Below are 21,373 nucleotides of genomic sequence, written 5' to 3' on the forward strand. Positions count from 1 at the left end.
GAGATCAGATATCACACAAAGGCTTGGAATAAATGCATTGCAACTCTAGTGCTTTCTTTTCTCCTCCTCCGCTCCTGTTCCTGAGGGGACATCTCTGGTAAAACAGCATTTTTGCAAATAAAAATAAATAATCCATTTGTACACGGCCAAGAGCGTGCCGCACGTTTTATAGGGCACTCTGCACTTCTAAACCAGCTTCCATCCAAGGATCTCAAGGCAGCTGGCGAACTTAATCTGATTAAGTTTCACAATATCCACTGCAGGGGAGATGAGAATTATCCTCATCTTACTGAGATGAAAAAGGAGACAGAGGAGGAAGGAACTTGCTCAAGGTCACCTAGTAAGCCAGCAGAAGGAAAAAACAGAACCCCAGAGGCCCTGAGTAGACCCCCTTTCCCCTGACCCCAGGGCTTATTTGTCTTTTTACCAGGCCATCCTGTTCCTAGTGGTTAAAGGGAGCCACGCCGGAGCAGAAGCAGGCTGACAACTGGAGGGCATGGCCCAATCTCACCATTAGGGTTACCATATTTCTAGAATCAAAAAAGAGGACACCTGTGGGAGGTGGGATTGGGGCAGGGGTATATGATTGTGGAGGGGGCAGTGATATACCCATGCCCTGCTTCTGCCCCTCACTCCTAAGCCCCTGCCCCTCAGTACCAACCCACAGCCGCCTGCCCCTGCAGCCCTGCTGCTTGCTGGCCCATGACCCCCGACATCCAATCACCTTGCCTGCTCCTCCCAGTCCCGAGCAACCAAGCTGCTAGTGCCTGGGAAAGCAGAGGCAAAGCAAAAAAACAGGACATTTGCTCACATTTTAAAAACCTGCCAGGACAGGACAGGGGGGCAAAAAAGAGGACATACCTGGGAAAACCCAGACGTATGGTAACCCTAGCCACCATGACACTAGGAGGCAGATAGTGAAATGGGCCAAGCTGTCCAGCTGTGAGTCTGAGCTTGCGAGGGAGAAGGAAAAGCCCCATCGCAAGCTAGGAAAAAGGCTGTAGCAAGGAGCAAAGAGCTGACCCCAAAATACAGGCTATCATAATAAACTGAGCAGCTGGGGAGAGAGCAAGAGAGCCCAAGGAAGGGGAAAAGCAGGTGGGAGAGGAACCTCGAGGAAACCCGGGAGTGGCAAGCTAAAGATGTCAACCTCAATGGCCACTGATACCTATGGAGCCAAGGATAGAAGTGTACACCCTTTCTGAGGCCTTCTCACACGAGCAGCCTGCCACGGAGAACCAGCTTGGGATGTAAAGGACCATAAATCCTGAACAATCGCCATCTAGGAGATAGGTTCTAAGGGTCTTTAGCCTTTGTGTAGCCTTAACAACTCATTAGGAAGGCAGTACTGACTGGTTTTTACATCTCTGGAGCTGCCCATTATCAATTTCCAAACATGCGGGTTGCCATGCAGAAAGGGTGTCATAGAGCCAGCCCTGAGCTTTCTAATGACTCCTTCCCTCCTTAGCATCATGAAAGAGCAGGGGGCTGAAGGAAGAATGCATATTTAAAAGATTATTTTCCAAAGGCAGTAGAGCCCTGGAAAGAGAGCAGCAATAACATCTGCTAGGACTCAGGATGGAATGGCAAGGCTCCCATAGGCTTGGTTCTAGCTCTTCCATCTCCAGTGCTACTGGAATCACGCACCACAGTTCTCGAGCTAGTAGCTGAGTTTTCCAACCTTCCCACAAAACATTCTTCATCAAAAAATGTTTACATGACAGCATTTTGCAGTGATATTTGTTCATCTTTATCCTCAGTTTACATATGAGGAAAACAGAGACAGAGTAGGGGCGATTCACCCAAGGCTTCACAGAAATTCAGTGGCAAAGCTAGGAGCAGGTTTTCATGACACCCATAACCGCTAGGGGTGCACTGATAAAGATTTTTTGGCCCGATATTGATGGCTGATTATTAACCAGTCATATCGTCCGATACTGATCCGACTGCCGATATGCAGCCTGGCAGCTTGGAGAGCAATGTTCAGCTGGTAAATCTGTTGGGGGGAAGGAGGGAAGGGGCATGGGGGCACAGATCAAGGCCGCCATAAGGGAGAGAGTGGGGCTGGAGCAGGTGCTGCACAGCTGGGGCAGAGTGAGGGACAGAGCCACAGTTCATCCAGAGGGGCATGGGGGGTGGCTCCTGCCACTGCATGCACCCTCAGGGGAGTCGTGGGCGGCATGTGGCCCCCGGATCTGTGCACGGGGCAAGGGCAGACTTCCTGCTGCGGGCTGGGGCCAGAGGCTGAGCCAGCCTCTTCCTGGTGGGGGGGCTGGGCCAGGGCTGCGCTTGGGGCAGGTGGCAACAGTGCTGGGGGGGGCTATGGGAGGACTACAACCACCCCAAAATTTGCCGTAGCCCTCGCTCCCAGCACCGCCACCTCCCTAAGCATAGCCCAGGCCCAGGCAAGCCCCTTCACCGAGAAGAGTTCAGTGCAGCTGTCAGTCCCAAGTGTGCAGCGATAGCTCGCCCTCAGTCCACACACAGATCTGGAAGGCATGTACCCGCCATGCCTCCCCCAGGATGTGTGCAGCTGTAGGAGCCACCCCTGCCCCCCCCAACCCTGCATGAGCCGTGGCTCTGTCCCCCGCCCCATGCCAGTTGTGCAGCACCTGCCCCTGCCCCAGCCTCACTCCCTCCCTTGGTTTGCACCCCCACGTCCCTTCCCCCCAACAGACTTACCAGCCAGACACTGTTCTGCAGGCTGCCGGGCTGCACTCCTGGCCATGTGCATGCTGCGGCTGCATGCACGCATGTGGCATTTATTGGCGACATTATTGGCTACATCAGCCAAAAAAAGCCATTTGCCAATAATGTCAATTTTCCTTTTATTGGTGCCAATATGATATAAACCGATGTATCGGTGCACCTCTAATAACTGCAGAATCACACTTTAACCAAAAGTTATAAGGTTATTTTACAGCCTTAACTCAAAATGCTCTCAAGAGACAAATGGGTTATTTTCAGTTCTCTTCTAAATGCTTTAGCAAGCAGAAAGATGAAAAGTTTTCCTCATTTTTGCCTGGATAAATGTTCAGAGGACCAGAAACCCCTGGTGAAATGCCATCTCTGTTGACGTCAATGAAACTGGGGTTGCACCCTTGGCATCTATTTTGAGGTCTGAGAATTTAATCTCTATTTTCTTGGTTGCAAGCCTTGTGGTTTCCACCTTAATAGTACTGAATAAAACAATTAGGTATAAGGGGGGGAGAGAAGGGGGAAGGAAATGCTAGTAAAAAAACCCTACTAAATATAGTATTACAGATTGGGTGAAAATCTATGGACTTTCTGATATGAAGAAAGGGTAGCCACTCCAGTAAAGGGTTAAGCAAGCTACCTACAAGGTGATAACATTATGACGACAGCTTTAAGGCAAGTGACACACAGTTAAACATTTGAAGGAGAAGGAAAATTAATTGGGTCAATTAAAAAGGACAGTTTGTTTAATTTATGCCTAAAGTTTTAGGTTTACAAAAATGAGGTTTTATAAAAGTTTAAAATAACAGAAATTCGTCCAGGACAGACATGTAATTTTGTCTAGTTTTAAACATGACCTGGCAGCATCAGCACCAAGGTAGGAAAGCTAGAAAACAAACTTGGCTAGTAAGTCACTAACAAAATTGGAACCAACCAGTGCATCTGCTGTGTCCATGCTTAATAAACTGTAAGAAGCATTACACTGTGTTAATGGTGTGTACCCAAACTCAGTGCTCATGGGGAAAAAGGTTAATCCAATTTTTCAAACCTTTGGTTGTGTCTCAAGACTTATTATTAATGTAAAAATATTACTTCTTTTGTGTTACTTTAAAGTAAGTGGTGTCACTTTTAAGAAAAAGAATCAAGTGAGCGGCTAACCAACCTGTTTTTGATTCCATTTAAAATCTGGAATGAGAACAAAGCCATTGCAAGGATCAGGGTTTTCATGGATTATCCGATCAGCCTCAGCCTTTTTCTCCAGAATATTATATACCCACTGAAAGAAAAAAAACCCAATTATTAAAAGCAGCAAAAGAACAAAATACTGCACCTTTACGCTAACCTCTTAAATTAATTCCAATCTACCACTAGTGGAAACTACAGGAACTGTACTTGGATTTATAAAGAGCAAAATTATTTTATGGTCAGCAACATTTGTAGTTAATTATCTGTAAAATAAGCAAATATTATGCTCCAGAGTATCGTGATTATCACAGGTGAAAAATACCTTCCTGACCCCATTTATAGCACTGCACAATTGACTGGCTGAATTAAGGGGGATTTTTTCTTTCCTTTGATATGCTAAGTATTGGCCCCAGCTGGAGATGGGATATTGAAGTTAGATGGTCTAATCCAGTACAGCAGTTGCTACATTCAGGTGTAACAGAATTCATCCCTGGCAGGACCCATCTGTCCTATGAAAGAGACATTGCTGAAACATGGCTGTTCAATAAGACTGGGTAGCAAGCTCCCCAAAGGTATTAAATCTGACTAAGGTCTTCGTAACAGTGGGACTTCTGAATATAACTTGAGCCCACCTCAACATAAATTACTATTAACAAGAGTGCCAGTCACCAGGAAACATATCACATGGTACAACATGGCTGGCTCTTGCCAGTCTAGCTATCCAAAGTTATCTGATAACCAGGTTAAAAACAATCAAGGGTGCTTGCAGGCATAACACCCCCTCCGCTCCCCCACCAAACAGCGTTTTACATTAAACTCGGCATGTTACTGCGCTGACACACATGCCCAGAACAGGCAGCACGTACTTCAACCCAGTTCATCTGACATCTGTAAAGATCAGGTGCTTTAGCAGGGTTTTGTTGGTGCTTTTATCTAATAGTTGATTGAATCAGTTTTACCTAAAAGTGTCAAAAAGCCCTGCTGAAGCACCTGATCCTTACAGATGCTCCAGAGCCAGGCTGAAGTAACATGCTGCTTCTTCCAGTAAAGAGCGTTTTGGGTTTATTTTTTTTAAACATCTGCAGCCAGCCAAAGTGCATAAGCCCTAGCTTTAAACAAGTTTATTCACAGACTCAATCAAACAGTTGTAACCCATTCTGTCTTCCTTTATGTGAAGCAGCCATGCGGTAAGTAGGGCTAGTTTCATGGGGAAGAACAGACTCCCTTAACATGGGGAACCTGTGATCAATGTTTTATGCTGCATCCATTCCCATTAATTCCACTTTAAGGACCTCTGCAGTCTGGCACTTGAACACTTCCTCTGGGTGCCTTGCTAAATCACTCCAGTGGTTTTGCTTGTACTTGACACCTTTCATAAAACTTAACATGGAAAAAGAGCTTTAAATGGATGGACACTGGGCCCAGGAAGCTCATCATGGCACTGGACAGTTGCACACAATGGGACTCTACTCTTGGGAGCAGAAATAGGTAAAGACACAGGGGCTCACCACTGTTTTAGGCCCCCTAAAGTTACAGGCAGAATGCATGGCAGGATGGCACCTTAGAGAATAACTGACATGAGAGGTATGAGCTTTCATAGGCAACAGCATCTGACAACTCTGTCAGCATCTGATGACGTGGCTGTTGCCTAAGAAAGCTCATACCTCTCTGAACCAGTTAGTCTCTAAGGTGCCACCCTGCCCTGCCTTCTGCCTGACTTTGGACTAACAGCTAACTACCACTCAGCAGTCCCAGGAAATTTAGCATGTGGAGACAGAATGGCACCCGCCTGAGCTCCGGCAGGCAAACCGCACCTCAATAAGCCAGGGGGTTAATTCCACTGTCACAATATTCTGAGTGCATTTGCAAAAAGTTTCTCCACAGTTAGGTCAGAGCACCCTTTTTTTTTTTTTTTTATTTCCCAAAGGACACATCTCAGATACCAGAAGAGATGATAACCTATGTCTTAAAATGCCTTTCAGACAGGATTACAGACCACCTGATAGGGCATAGGCACATGAAGAGATTCTCTCTAGGCAAGCCAGAGAGTAACTTTACAGCTAGCTCTGCAACTAAGACGTATGTACCTGCTCTTCCCTAGCAGAAAACGTGAGGTATACTGTCCCACCTTCATAGACAGGTAAGGTACCTTGCATATACTGTGAAAAAGAATGTGCATTATGTTCACAGCTTAATTTGCCTTGCAGTGACTTGTTTTTGTAGCCAACCCCTCAGCTATCTCTTAAGCAGAAATCAAGGCACTGTCTGCACTTTATAAAAGGAGGAACTGAGAAGAAGTCAGTACCATGTAGGCAAAGCACTCTAGTCTGGACCCTCCAACCTGCTTTGCCACTAATCTCAACAACCCCCAGTCACCAGTTCTAACAGGCACGCTGTAGGTTCGATCAGTGGCGAGCCAGTCCTATCCTGCTGCTGCACTATGCCTCTTTCAATCACTCCTCCATCTGCCTACAGTACTCTAATGCAATGGTGAGACAGACCTACTAGATCAAGCCTTTTCACTGCTGATAAACCAGTATGACAGAAGACACTGGCCTTCAAATACTGGGACCTTCCCACTGTCAGTGTCAAGCAACACTGCCTTTAGAGCAAGCTGGGTACTGCTCGCATGCATTGCAGAACTGAGGACAATGGACAGAGAGCTGCCAGCTTGCTAGGGGGCTAAGGTACCTTTCACACCACTACACTATGTTCTCCTGATAAAGCTTCTTGGGTTCAAGCTTATAAATCTCCCAGAGCCTCAGATGAACAGCAAAGGATTTTGTTATATTTGGAGCCTTTTACTTAGAAACCTAGAAGGTTTCTAAGCTGTCAAGGGCAGCTAGATCAGTTCCCCATCACTGATGTCCAAGATAACATCCCAAGATTGTAAAGGCCTCAATTTTAGGAATACCACCGGCTTAGGTTTTAAATGAGTTGCTGCAAATATTTCCTGGGAGACTCTGGTGATGCCTCCAGCATTAATTAAGTCTTTCAAGTAGAAGTTCTTACCTTCTGTCCCATTTCTCTGTCCCATTTCAAGACTTGTTTCTATCACTTTCAAACCTCAAATATTTCCTCCCAGTCAATGCCCTACCATATTTGGAACCAAGCTGGTTCCACCTGACCTAGAAAAGAACTGTAGTTAGCCGTATTAGTCTGAAGTCAAGTAGAAGGCAAGGTGTGTGTATATCTAACAAATATATCTGTATAGATGCATCTATTTAGCTATATATTTTGGTTAGTCTGTAAGTTGCAAATCTACCCTACCTTCTACAACAGGGGAATCTACATGCTTTTAATTTAAAGAACCTTCTGCCTGAAAGGATGGAGACTGAGGTAAAGAACAGGGTGTCCTTTGCAAGATGGACATTAAGGTTTTCTTCACCCTTCCCCCCGCTTTCTTCTGTTCTACTGATTTCAAGAAGAGGAAACAGAGAAAGAGGGACTAGAACATCAAAAGCTCAGAGGGGTTGGGTATATCAGAAGACTTTGCTGGTGGATGTCTCCTAGCTTATCCAAAACAGACACCTCTGATGGCCTTTGTTAATATGCTTTCCTAGGTGGATGACTACAAATTCTAGCAGGCCATGCAGAGGTGCATACTGAAATACACAGAGAGGGCTATTCTAGTACCTTGCAGAGGAAGCTGCCAGGACCACGAGCCCTATAGTCTTCAGAGCAAAGACATGAAAACAAATGTTTGTGTAGGCTGCTGTCATTTTCCAGAGCAAATACTATTTTGCTTTTTCACAGCTAATAAATGCTGTTGTACGTTATTGGTGCTGTAGCCTGACTGCTGGCAGGAGAGAGAAAAAAAATGGAGCAAATAGAAGTGTGGGGAGTAATTGAAAGCAGACTGCAGCCTGCAAAGTGGCCTCCATCACTAGATGCAGAAAACATGTTGAGCAATCAGAAAAACAAACAGCAAACTCTATTCTTAACTGCTTCAGCACTGCCTTGGGTAGCAGATAAGTGGAGGCAAATGCCCTTGGCTGCCCTGAGTAATAAATAAATGCATCACTACTAGAGCTCTGAGATTGCAATGGGGCATAAGCACCTTCAAGAAATAAAGGTTATTTCTAACTGCCTCAGGAAAGCCTCAGCTCCAGCCACATGACAGAACATGCACCACCCTTATCAGGGATCCAGAGGCAACACCATGAAACAGAGCACATGAAACTGTAGCAAACAAGAGGGAAGAGGGCTGGGAACCATTTGAATTGTGTGCCAGTTTTATTTTTTATAACAGTTGATGTACAGATTAGCCACATTAATAATCATAATTTCTAATGTGCTGTATACTGATCTCTGGAAACATTAACTGAATTATTGAGTCAACATTATATTTTCTGAATAATTTTGCTCCTCCTTTTGTGCAAGACTTGGTCCCAACAGACAAGAGAACTATTCCCTACCCTGCAAAGCAGAGAAATATGACAATGAGTGGAGTTGTTCAGTCAGATGGCACATAAGAAGAGAGTCAAATCTACTCCCACTGGCAACAGAAGTCTAATACAATTTTGGCGAAACCAAAACCATCCAAAGCAGAGGGTTTGTACACAATCAGGACAGCATTCATCTTTCTTTAGTGACTATCTCCCAGCCCAGGAGAGAAGTTTTCCATATGGAATATTTGAATTGCAAATTAGAAACTGAAGCAATTTAGGAATGAGAGGAATCATAACTGTATCACATCTTTCTTTCTGAAGGATTGAAAAAACTTTACAGAAATTATACCACAGGCATGCAGCAGCCCCTCTCCCACACGGTGTGGAGGGAAACATCAACACAGTATGGGGCAAGCTGTCCAACAGGAGGTCTGAGCAGAGACTTGGACAAGTCATTACAGCAAGCCCAGATTTTCATAATGCAAGCTTTGCAAGGTCACAGTATCCGCTTGCAGGTGCTGCTTATGGTCTCATCTAAAAGATCCTGGCAACAAACTGCAGAGTACTTATCTGTATGGTAGTTCAATCCGTTCCAGTCATGGATTAAGACCCCAATCATACTACAAACCATACAAACTTTGAACATGGACTATTCCTACCCCAAAGAGCCTACAAGCTGAGTAGAAGACAAGCAACGGGTAAATACAGACAAATGGGGGTACCAATAAGACAAAACTGATCAGCATGACTAGCAGTGAAGTATTTTTGGGAGGCATCCCAGGAAAGGAAGACTTAACTAGGGACTTGGAAGAGGACAACAAAGTGGCCCTTCATATGTTTCCAAAGAGCCCTTGCCATGTCTGAAGGGCAGCATGGGAGAAGGCATGAAAACCTTGTTTGAAAATTCACTGAACAGGCAATGAAGGCTGGTATTACTGGCAAAGACGTGAGTCTGTCTTGAGTGATAAGAAGTGATAGATGGACGGGGACAGGCTGGGAAAGGGCTTTGGAAGCCAAGGCAAGGTATTTGCATCTGATATGGTGGAGAAGGGGTAAGCCAGTGGATAAAGGCAAAGGAAGGGATAACAGGGCAAAAGCAATGACTAAAGAAAAATCGATACTGCAGCAGCATTTTGGATGGATATGGACTTGGGCAAGAGACTGGCTTTGTCAGCACCTGAGAGGAGGGTGCTCTATAATTGAGATGCAAAAGGAGAAAGTCTTGCCAAGGATTTCTAGCTGTCTGCATGGATGACAAAGGCTATTCCTTCATCTTATGCAGGAAGAATCAGAAGTTACACATAACATGAGGTGAGGTTCTAGATCAGGGCACCATGGCTGGCAGCAGCTACCCCAGAGCCTGGGCCAGCTGCAGCTGCTGCCTCCCCACCCCAGCCCTGGCCCCAGAGGGCACAGTGCCAGCACCTGCTGCCTTCCTGGAGCCCAGGGCCGGGAGACAGCAGCTGTCTGCAGCCTCCAGGCTGCAGCCTGCCCAGGTTCTGGGTAGCTGCTGCCAGTCATGGTGCCCGGGCTGCTTGAAGCCTCCCAGCCACCTGCTAGGAGCAGCCCAGGCTCCTGGTTGGCCGCAGATGCATAGAGCCCAGGCTGGCAGTGGCATGCTGAGCAAACTGGCCTTGTGTGCCATGCTCAGCACGCATGCCCGGCCCCAGCCCTGGCCCCCAGGGAGGCAGCAGGTGCTGGTGATGCTACCCATCGTGCTGCTCTCCCCGCCACCTCTGCAGAGCAGTGTGCGGAACCCGCTGCAGCAGGGCACAGTGGGGAGGTGTACGAAAGCTGCCTGCCTCTCAGAGCTCCACGCTGCCCTGGCCACACTTCCCTTGCAGGAGGGGGCAGCAGCGAGGGGCACAACCCTGTACTGCTGCCCGCACTACCCTCACGCACACAGGGGAGCTGGGTCCCTGGCCCCATAGCCCTGGCACATCATGCACAGACTATCACTAAATTGATGCTTGTGAACAAGGCTGCCCAGGAAGAAGGTACAGAGGAAAAGGAGGAAGGGGCCGAAGAGGGCCTACAGGCTGTGAAAACTATGAGTGATACGGAGAACACAAAAATCAATAAGTGGGAGTGATCAGAGATGCAGGACAAGAACCAGGAAACAACTGAGTCAGGAAGAGTGGGAGGAAGTGCACAGAGGCAGAAAAGTCAGTTTACTGAAGCTGAGAACACTTGGATTTAAACTTTTGATGAAGGCCATTTGATATGAGAGAGCTCCCCTGGAATAATCAGTACAAGGTGAGGAAGATGGCAGAGTGCCAGAGCCCTGCTTCTGTACCTAAAGCTCCTGAAAACCCAGAACTTCATATAGATTTCTTGGTCAACAATCTTTTATTTTCTGGTTGGCTGGACAAACATGATGGAACAGCTGTAACATTAACTTAATTTCAATGCAACTGCAGTTTTAAACAACTCTATATGATCCTTTCAGCACAGCTAGGAACATGGCAAGAAAGAAGAGAGGTTGTTGGGAGAGGGGTGGGGAGAGAGGGGCTGTGTATATACATACATTTCATTAGACAGAAGGCAGGGTAGATTTGCATCTTTTTAGCTAATCTAAAGTGTAACCCCTACCTTGCCATCTGTCTGACTTTAGAATAACAAGGCTATCTACCTCTCTCTTCAAATCAGAGACAACTACCAGAGCAGGAACACCCTACTTATTTTTTTGTTTGGACTGGTAGGATTTTCCAATGTTTGAAGACCTCATGAGCAGAAAACCTGCACTTCAAACTCTTGTCGGTAACAAATTTCTTCCCCTGTTAAAGCCAGTTGCTTTAAGTCTGTTTAAATGCAACAGCCAGTTTCACACAACACAAAGCTTAGGGTGCTAGGTCACTGTCAAAAAAGGCTTTTTACCTCTCAGTCCAGATGGAACAGTGAAATGTAGATCAGGGATGTCAAATTCATTTGGTCCCACATGTGGTATTGGGACTGCAGGGCTCCTCATGGGCCCAGCCAGGACGCACCTCTGGCCACGGGGGGAAACAACAGCTGCATTAACACCCACAGATGCTTGAGAGGCTGTGTTGGCTCAGGGTACCGCAGGCGTTAACATTGCTGATTACCTCACCGCTGATGAAACAAGCCCTCAGTGGGGATCCATACCTGAGATTTTGGTAGCACGGTGGAACAATGGTGGCATTAACCCAGGCAGTTACCTATGCTGCTGTACTGGCTCAGGGAACAGAAGGGGTTAATACCCAAGCCCTCCAGGAGTTACACAGGCCAGGGTACACTGCTCTACAGGCTGCATGCTTGAAACTCCTGCTCTAGAACAGACTGAGATGTATTAAGGACGAGTAACCATACCTGGATGCTGAAGCTCTGGGACTGGATAAATGGCAGCGTAATGTTCTTGTAATCCTCCCCAGTCTCGCGGATGAGATGCACTTCTTGGCGCAGATATTTCTGAAGGTGTTTCTCTGTGGCAGGGTATATCACTGTGGTTTTTATCTCTGGAAATAAACATGTTTTCTGTGTTATAATCAGAGATTAAATCAAAGTTACCTCCCTCTGTCGCTGATAAATTGTTTCTCACTTTTAATCAGCATCATGCTAATAGATTTCAGAAGTTACCTCTAAAGAAGTAAGTGAATTTGCATAAAAATCAAAGGAAAACTTCATACCCTAGAGCTCATATTGCTTCTTTGAAGCAAGAAAGGCTCATGCAGCTGCAGATGCTAAAGGTAATCAGCTGATAAAACATCGGAAGGAATGATTCCAGTTAAGGGTGGAATGGAACACGCCAGTGGAAGTATTTTTTTCACACTTGCTTTCCAGCAGTTCTGACAGCAGCAGCCTGGTCTGTCTCCAAGGGAAGGGCTCTCAAATGGTCACCAATTAGAAGGATAAATACAAAGGTGCTGAACAAAAAACAGATGTGCCAAAAGGAAAACAAAGCCAAGTCCCAATAGACATGGATACACACCCAGCTGATGGGCTGTACAAGCTCATTTTTCCTTGGAGACAGATTGAACTTGGGTGTTTCCTGGTAAAAACACACACAGGAAACCCTGGAGGTGAAAAGACCAATTGTGGAGGAGATGGGGTGGAGAGAGGTTACAGTAGCAGAATGTGGTTACAGCAGGGGTGGGCAAACATGGCTTATGAAGGGATTTTGTCCGGCCTGTGGAGCGTCCCTCGGTCCCACCCAGCCCAGGAGCAAAGGGCAGCCCAGGTCAGGATGCCTGACAGTGCTAGATATGTCTGCCAAGAGGGCGGAGGCAGTTGCTAGCTTTTGAGCTCCAGCTCCAGCACCAAGGTGGCTGCTCCTGCCGGCCTGTCCCAGCACCTGGAGGGAGCATTGGTGCCCGACAGTCTGCAGGGCAGGACCCTGTGTCAGGCACCTCAGGACAGGACCCCAGCAGCAACTGGCTGTATTTGCAGAACTGCTGCTCCCAGTCGCCCAGACTGCACGGAGTCTCCAGCATGGCCCCCATCGTGCAGCTCCCACCCAGCACTTTCCACCTGATGTGCCCCGTGTAGCCATGCCGGGCCTGCTCTCTCCCTCCCTATGGCCCAGGGCCCCCACTGCTCCCCACCTTGGTGGCTGCTCTGCTGCCTCCCGAGTCCAAACCTGAAGCCAAGCTCCCGTTTCCACTCAGCCCTTTGTTGCCATCCCCAGCTCCATCCAGCTGTGCCCAGGGCTACTGCATAAGTCTCTCACTCGGCGCTGTTCAGACCAGGTTAATGCTCAGCCTAGTCTGGGAGTCGAGGCGTCCACAGAAAAAGCAAAGGTCCTGCTGGGACTGCAGAGTTGGGGGGAGCCCCTGCATTCCACTGGCTTCGGGGGGGCCCTTTCAGCTCCCGACGCTGGTCCCATCAGCCATGAAGCCACCACTTAGGGCTCCTATACACATGCAGGGAGCCTACTCCGAGGCTGGAATGAGGAAATTAATACGCTCCAGCAGACTCTCGTGTCCCGTGCACAAGCAGTCCTGCACAGAAAAATGGCAGCGGGGCGCTTTGAACGAAAGCTCGTTGAACGTTGAGTGAGCTTTAGTTCAAAGCACCCTGCTCCCACTTTTTCAGCATGGGGACGCTGGTACACGTGACAACTGGGCTCTTTTAATTAGCATGGCTCGCTAATTCTCTACTCAGCACTAGTGAGACCGCAGCTGGAGTAGTGCATCCAGTTCTGGGCACCACGCTTTAACAAGCTTGAGAGAGTCCAAAGAAGACCACTTGTATGATCAGTCTTAAAAGGCAAGCCATACAAAGAAAGGCTGAGGGATCTGGGACTCTTCAGCCTGAAGAAAAGAAGGCTGAGAGGGGACCTGGTAGCAGCTTACCACTACACTAGGGGAGTACATCAAGGGCTCGGTAAGCAACTGTTCACCAGGGCACCTGAGGGGAAAAGCAGAAGTAACGGCCACAAACTCCTGGAAGATTGATTCAGGCTCAACATTGGGAAAAACTTCTTCACAGTCAGGGTGTCCAGACTGTGGAATAAGCTCCCTCCAGAGGTAGTGCAATCACCTACCCTGGAAATCTTCGAGAGGAGGCTGGACAGTCACCTTGCTGGGGTCACCCGACCCCCAGTTATCTTTCCTGCCTGGTGCAGGTAACTGGAACCGATGATCTTCCGAGTTCCCTTCTGGCCTTACAATCTATGAATCTATGAGCACAACAGCAGGACAAGTTGATGGTGCATATTCCCCACACATCATTCTCGCCTGTTACCCCAGCCTTCCTCCAACAGGAACAAGAGAAAGGTAGCAGCTCAAATGCCAGAAATTCCTGAGTTTTCCAGACTGAAGGGGGAAAGCAGAGACTGCAAGACAAGGTTTACCTCTTATGTTGACCCTCCTAATCTAAGCATAGCCAGGCTACACTCCTGAAGAGAGGGATGTTCTCAACAGTTCTGACATGGGCTGCCATACTGCAGAACCAGCCAATATTTTTGCTAGGTCAGTGGCTCCTAAATAGTCACTTTAAGACTGACTGTACCAGCAGTTCTGCAGGCCCTCTCCTTCGGTTAATAAGTGCCCCTTTGCTCTCTGCTTAGTGTTCAACAGACCTCCCTATGACCCAGCAGTGGAATCTGGATTTCATATTCACCCCAGACATGAGCTTACAACTGGCTTAAAAAAAAAAGTAAACCAGAAATCAGTGAACAGACTTTAAATTAGAGAAAGAAAACCTAAGCGGTGGTCCTGGGAGTTGGATGCATTTGTTACTACTTCTGTCATTCTAAAGCAATCTTATACTCACTGAGAAATGCCCCAACCTCCTTCGTGAGCTAATCAATAGATGGCTGGGGAAGGTCTGTAGGAAAATTTGAGTGACTTGCAATGGGCTTCTTTCACCTTCAAGTTCAGGAACCATTTAGAAAACTAAGCCAGAATGGGTTTGAGCAGGGCTTAGCTTAAACCAGGACCTGGAGTAATGCTCAGGCATTCCTGTGAGAAGATGCAGAATTCAAGATTTCATTTCAAGGGATTATAGAGCTGCTCCTCTGGTACAACTGGGCCCTAATTTGGAACTGTGCACCGATATGTCTGTCCAGTGGTCTCTGCCTCTTTGGTGGGTGATCTCACTGCTGCTACAAATTCAGGGGTGACCACAACAGTACACTTGGCACCTCCATGGCAGCTTCAGAGAGCCCAAGGCCTCAGTGGGCTAGAGACCTGAATCTAACCTAAACTTCCCTTGCTGCAACTTGAGACCGTTGCTCCTTGTTCTGTCATCTGCCACCACTGAGAACAGTCCAGCTCCAGCTCCTTTTGAACCCCGCTTCAGGTAGTTGAAGGTTGCTATTAAATACCCTCTCAGTCTCCTCTTTTCTAGACTAAATAAGCCCAGTTCCCCCAGGCTTTTCTCATAAACTGTACCCCGCCCAACGCTCTCACCATTTTTGTCACCCTTTGCTGGACTCTCTCCAATATGTCCACGTTCTTTCTGTAGTGGGGAGCTCAAAACTGAACACAGCACTGCAGATGTGGCCTCACCAGTGCTGAATAGAGGGGAATAATCACTTCCCTTGACCTACTGGCAACACACCTACCAATGCAGCTCAGTATGCCGTTAGCCTTCTTGGCAACAAGGGCATGCTGCTGGCTCATATTCAGCTTACTGTCACTGTAACCCCCTTTTCTAAAGAGCTGCTGCCCAGCCAGTCACCCCCCAGCCTGTACCAGTGCATGGAACTGTTCCACTGGGATTGTTCCACTACAGCCCCCAGCCTGTAGTGGTGCATGACAGGACTTTGAACTTGTCACTGTTGAACCTCATGAGATTCTTTTTGGCCCAATCCTCCAATTTTTTGAAGTCACTCCTGCCGCACAGATACACACACAGTCTCTGGAGCCACAGATCTAATACCTGACATCAAAAGCGTAAATTGCAACTGAGATGTCAGTGGTTATTCCATCTTACCAAGAAACTGTTCTAAATACACAAGAAGGCAGCGAGAGAACCCGAGAGCACCGCATACGCTTGGCTTGAATGTAGAACAGCTGCTGTTCGGATGCAGATCGACTCTGAACGGATCTGACACCAAAACTGCTTGCATCCCTGGAGTCAAAACATTACTCTGACTTTCCGTAAACATTTTATGTTCCCTGGTGCTTGTGTGGGAGGAGGGGCAAAGGGGGCTGTTCCATTAAATAGACCCATTAATATACCTCTACTTTGAGTCCAGAACTCCCATTTCAATTATTGGTTTCAAAGCCAAAACAACTCTGGAAGTCCAGGAAGTCCTTAACCATTTCCATCCCAATGCCAAATGTATTTATTAAAGTTCCAACCCAGCTAAAACTGTAGGCACATTTACTACTCACTGCCTTCCTGAAGACAGCATCTGGCAAAGAACTACAAACAGCAGAGAGCTCTCCCCTACACCCACCCATCTGAGTTTGACTGTGGGAGAAAAGAGGCAATGTTGCAAGTACGGCACTGATCTACTCTAAGCTGGCCACAGCTCTGCTGCCATCCAGACTCACCTAGGAAGCAAGCAGTAGTAGTTCATTTTTCTGACTTATCTAGTGATTTCCTCCTCCTTCAAATGTCAGAGAAAATGCAAGGATTGGGGGTATGAGGGAGGGTTAGGATTGCGATTAAGAAGAAAACCTCAGGCATTTCCATTTCCTATTGCAGGCAGCACATGCTGACCTTGTGTTGCAGACTCTAATTTGTTTTGGATGCTGCATGTTTATGCTTTGTATAAAAATGGGTTTTCATGGTTCGGCTTCATTCTGAATGGGTTGGCACGGTGAAGTAGTATGGGTGGGAGGAATCCAACCACAGAAGGGTCAGACAGATCATTTATATTCGTTAGACAATTTCTGCATTTGGGCATCAAAACCTCCAACCCTGGCACACTGGCCCAGCACCTTGCAAGGTGGCAACTGAGTAAAAGATTTAAGTCTTGCCTGCCTTCAAGAATCATATGACCAATAAAATAATCACCAAGTTAAAGAGCCATAATGAAATCCCAGAGTATGTTCTGAGGATGGTGAATTTCAGTCTAAGGAGAGGGGGGGAACAACGGGAGGACAGAGCAGGAGCAAAAGACTTTACGGTAAGGCACTAACAGGGCAGGTAAAGTCCAGCAATTTCAGCTTCTCAAATTTCCAGCTGGGAAGAAACATGGAGAATCTGAAAAATAAACCAACAAAAAAAGCCCTTACAAAAGATAAGAGATTATAAGGTCTCCCTGAAGGACTTAAGGGGAAAGACCCCAGGGAAGATGCAGGAAGGCAGGCTTTAAAAAAAATTCCTTCCTGGAAGCAGCATGACCTCTTGATCAGCGTGAAGGACAGAGACAGGGCACATGGATGGTTCTACTTGCTGAATGCCACTGGTTCACTATACAATCTTGGACCATTAACTTGCCTCAGCTGTGCCTCTGTCTCCCCTTTAAAATAATGACAATGCCCAATAGGATGTTTAAATTTTTTTTGAACGCTCTGAAACTTCAAAAGGTATAAAAACCTTAGAGAAGAGCAAAAAAGTATCAGTCAGGTTGACCAAATACCAATGAGAAGAAAGGTGGCTAGCCATGTTAGTAAGAAGTCAGGGTGAAGGCAAAGCAGGGTGGCACCTTAGAGACTAACTGGTTCAGAGAGGCACAAGCTTTCATAGGCAACAACCTATTTCATCATTTATTTACACATTCCTGATGTGTAAATACACATCAATAGCCAAATTTTAAAAAAAGCCCAGCTCCCACGTAAGCTCCTGGATTAGGCAGCCAGATCTCCAGAACAGCTGTAGTATCCAGCTATTGCCATGAGTTCCCTCTCCGTTCTTTGTGCTACATGCTTGCCTAACTACAGGTCACTACATTTAAGCTTTTCCTGATCAATGATGCAATGTGTTTGTACAACATGTAGTACAATTGGGGGGGCCCCCACCTTAATGGTTCTGCAAAAATTCCTGGGAGCCCCAATAATTAAGACACCGATTATTGACAGGTTGCCAAGGTTGCAACAGCAGGTTGCCAAGAAACTGCACCAAAATACTACCCAATACAGGAAGAGCCTGGTACTGGCCACTCCAGGTTGGCAGGTCCTCTTCACACCATGGCTTTCCAGAAGCATCCTCCAATCAGCATTATAAAACACAATAAAGTGGAGGAAATGAAGATAACCAAAGTGTGGTCAATGGATCTCAGACTTCACTTCCTGCCTTCAGCTCACTTTGTGCACATTACTAAAGTGACTCAGGGTGGAGTTGAACAGCTCCTTACGGGGCTGTTAATCATTAGATATTTGGGTGCTACTGTAAGAGCAATGGACCAGCAGCCCATGTATTACACAGTATACATCGGGGCTGTCAAACATATGGCCTGCAGAGACCCATAACCTGGCCCCTGGTGCTTCCCCATTGACCCATATCCTGAGCTGGGCTGGCCCTGTGCACAGTGCCTGAGATGTGAGCCACCCATGGCACTTGCTGAGGCTGGGTCCCAGACTGTCACCTGCAGCAATCACTAAGATCAGCGTCCTGGACTGGACTGGCCTAGGCAGGGGGCATGTGCGTTGGATCATGCATATGGGTGGGACACAGGGGGGGCAATGGGCTTGATCCAGCCTGTGGACCAGTTCCATGCTACTCATCCAGCCCATGGGACCAGATGCATTTGACACCCCTGGTGTACATAATTCATAAATCCCAGAAGCAGATGTTATGCTAACTAACCCAGAATGGGAACTGGTATATTCATCTTGGCGCACAGTTGGAAGGGAGAGTGAAAGAAAAAGAAAGTGCTGCTCATTTCATTTTAGCAGATAGAGTTGAATTTCTTAAGAGGTCTGGAGTACAAACTCGCTGCGATGATTAAGGAATATTCACAGAGAAATACCCCTATACAGCTGAGACTCAACTGGAGGATACAGGAGGCATCGTGCTGCAGGCTTTTAAGTGTGCTAGGGGCTGCCTTTGTTGCCTTGCCAAGAGATAAACAAGTCACAGATTCTCTAAAGCCTCATGCATGCAGGCAGAACAGACTGGAGGTGGAGCTGTCACCAGGTGAGATGCAAGGTTCAGCATGGAAACTGCATCCAAACTCTCCTCCTGCAATTCCTTTGGCTTCCAAACTACCTTAGACCCACAAGAAAAGTGCCCAGGCCCACTGTATTCTAAACAAAGTGCTATGAACCCTGGGCTATCTGCCCAAACAGCAACAGTGTAGCAATAGCCTCAGCAGAATCATGGCACTGATGCCAGGTAGCTGTTACCAATGTAACCATAACTGGAACACCTGTGATAGCAGTAATAGGTGTTCAACCCCATTCCTGCCCATCACCCAATGGAACTTTCCAGTGTAGAAAAGTCCACAAGTGTCTAAATGGGAGCTGAGGCCTTTTGACAATACAGCCCTTACAAGAAGTTGTTCAGGGTTTGAAAACTACTGGCATCTCAAGGAGCCATACAGGCAAGGAGACCTGCTGGAACCGTAGCAGGGAGAACTATTTTGAACTGCAGTGAGACTCATGGAAAGAGAGCAATAGCCATTTCTGATGTAGCATGATGGAGAAGGCAAAAGGGAAAGTGACAACCTGTGGGAACTGGTGCAAAGAAAAAGTTCCCGTACCAGGACTTGGGGCTGAAATCCTGGCTTTAGTGGCAGATACAGGCGGGATCCCCTGACATTGGAGTGACGGGCTGCTGCCTTGACTTGATGCATGCAGGGATGCTCTGCTAGGAGCCTGAAACCCACTGACCCCAACAAGCCTGAGAGTCTGATTTTGCTCTTCTCCATCAGGGAAAGTAAATAATTTCCTTCTTCAGGGCTCCATCTCCCTCCGCCTCCAGCCCTTCTCCCTGCATCATATAAGGGAGCCAAAACCTGTAAGTGCAATGCAGGTTTTTATTCCCGAGGTGAATCACCTTGCATTTCTCTATATTGAATGCCATCAGGTTTTCATCCACCCACCTTGCAAGCCTGTCGAGGTCAGCCTGGATCACCAGCTTATCCTCAAGTGTGGACACTCTTCCCCAAAGTCTGGTGTCATCAGCAAACTTGTTCAGTCCACTTTTGACACCAGTGTCCAGATCGTTTATGAAGACATTAAAGAGTACAGATCTGAGAACGGAGCCTTGGGGGATGCCACTAGTCACCGAGTGCCGTGTCAATTCGGTCCCATCAACTACCACGCTCTGGGTCCAACCTCAGAGCTAGTTCCCCAGCCACTGGACTGTGGAGTAGTCAAGACCACGGTTGCCCAATTTTTCTATGAGGACATCATGGGACACCAGGTCAAAGGCTTTTTTAAAGTCCAAATATATGACATCAACGTCTTCTCTTCCGTCCAGGTGATACATCACCTGGTCGTAGGAAATGAGATTGGTCAGGCAAGACCTACCTGCAACAAACCCATGCTGGCTATGCCTCAGAATGCTGCCTTCTTTAGCCTCTCAAGAATGGTTTATTTGATAACGTTTTCCAAAATCTTCCCAGGGATTGAGGTCAAACTGATTGGCCTGTAGTTTCCCAGGTCTTTCCTCCCTATCTTGAAGATAGGCACCACACTGGCCCTCTTCCAATCTTCAGGTACTTAGCCTGAGCGCCACAAGTTCTTGAATGTCCTTGCCAATGGCTGCGCTATGTCTGCAAGTTTCTTTAGCACTCTTGGGTGCAACCTATCTGGACCAGCTGATTTATGGGGATCCGGTCCCTCAAGATGCTCCCTCACAAGATCCATGCCAATGATGGGCATATATTCATCCTCACCCTGGTCATTTCTGCATCATGTTAGGCAGGGTGGTCCCTTTGGGCTGGTGAAAAACCAATTCAAAGTAATCATTAAGCAGACTGACATTTTCCTGGGTGTCGGTAGTTAGCTGCCCCAGCTGGTTTAGCAGGGGTCCAATGTTGCCCTTGTTTTTCTTTCAACTCCCCACGTATCTGTCTTTGATTCATGTAGCCAGATGGAGTTAGTTGCAGCCTTGGCTTTTCTAGTTCACTTCCTGCAGGTGCAGATCAGTGCAGTATATTCCTCCTTAGTTGTGTTGCCCATCCTCCATCCTTTATACGCCTCTCTTTTTAGATGTAGGAGATCCATGAGTTCCCTGTTGAGCCAAGGGGGTTGTTGAGCCCTTTTACCACCTTTCCTACAGGTTGGGACGGACTCCCCTTGTGCTTCTAGGATCATTTACTTAAGGAGCAACCACTCATCCTGAACTCCCCTCCCTGTGAAATCATGGTCTCCCAGGGCCTCCAGAACAAGCCTCCTGAGCTTATGAAAGTCAGCTTTCCCAAAGTCAAGGATTACTGCATTGCTGGCTGACTTGCCAGCTTTGCAATGGATGGTGAAAGTGATCAACTCGTGGTCACTGTCACGCAGTTTCCCTTCGATTCTTAGGTCGCTGATTAGATCATCACCTTCGGCCAGTAGCAGGTCTAGCAGCGCGTTGCCTCTTGTTGGTCCATAAACTTCTTGAGACAAGTAGAGCTCATCCACACATGTAAGGAAGCTTTGTGACTGATCAGATTTGGCCAAGTGCTCATCCCATGAGATGTCCGGGTAGTTGAAGTCTCTCATGACGACCATGCACTGAGACTGCGTAGCCTGGCCAGTTCCCTGGTGAATTCTTGGTCAAGCACTTGTTCCTGGTTTGGAGGTCTGTAGTAG

General features: G+C 47.3%; 1 protein-coding gene across 2 annotated transcripts in view; it reads right to left on the minus strand.

The window, feature by feature from the left end:
- Positions 1-21,373, minus strand: part of DCPS (decapping enzyme, scavenger) — a 73,985-nt gene that overhangs the window by 10,812 nt on the left and 41,800 nt on the right. For both annotated transcript variants that reach the window (XM_025201272.1, XM_025201271.1), the window contains 2 exons: positions 11,604-11,749; positions 3,860-3,973 (listed from right to left, as the gene is read on the minus strand). In XM_025201272.1, the coding sequence (XP_025057057.1) occupies positions 3,860-3,973; positions 11,604-11,749 (260 nt within the window). The remainder of the gene's footprint in view (positions 1-3,859; positions 3,974-11,603; positions 11,750-21,373) is intronic.

The sequence above is a fragment of the Alligator sinensis genome, unplaced genomic scaffold (genome assembly GCF_000455745.1).
Source record: "Alligator sinensis unplaced genomic scaffold, ASM45574v1 scaffold760_1, whole genome shotgun sequence".
NCBI lineage: Eukaryota > Metazoa > Chordata > Crocodylia > Alligatoridae > Alligator > Alligator sinensis.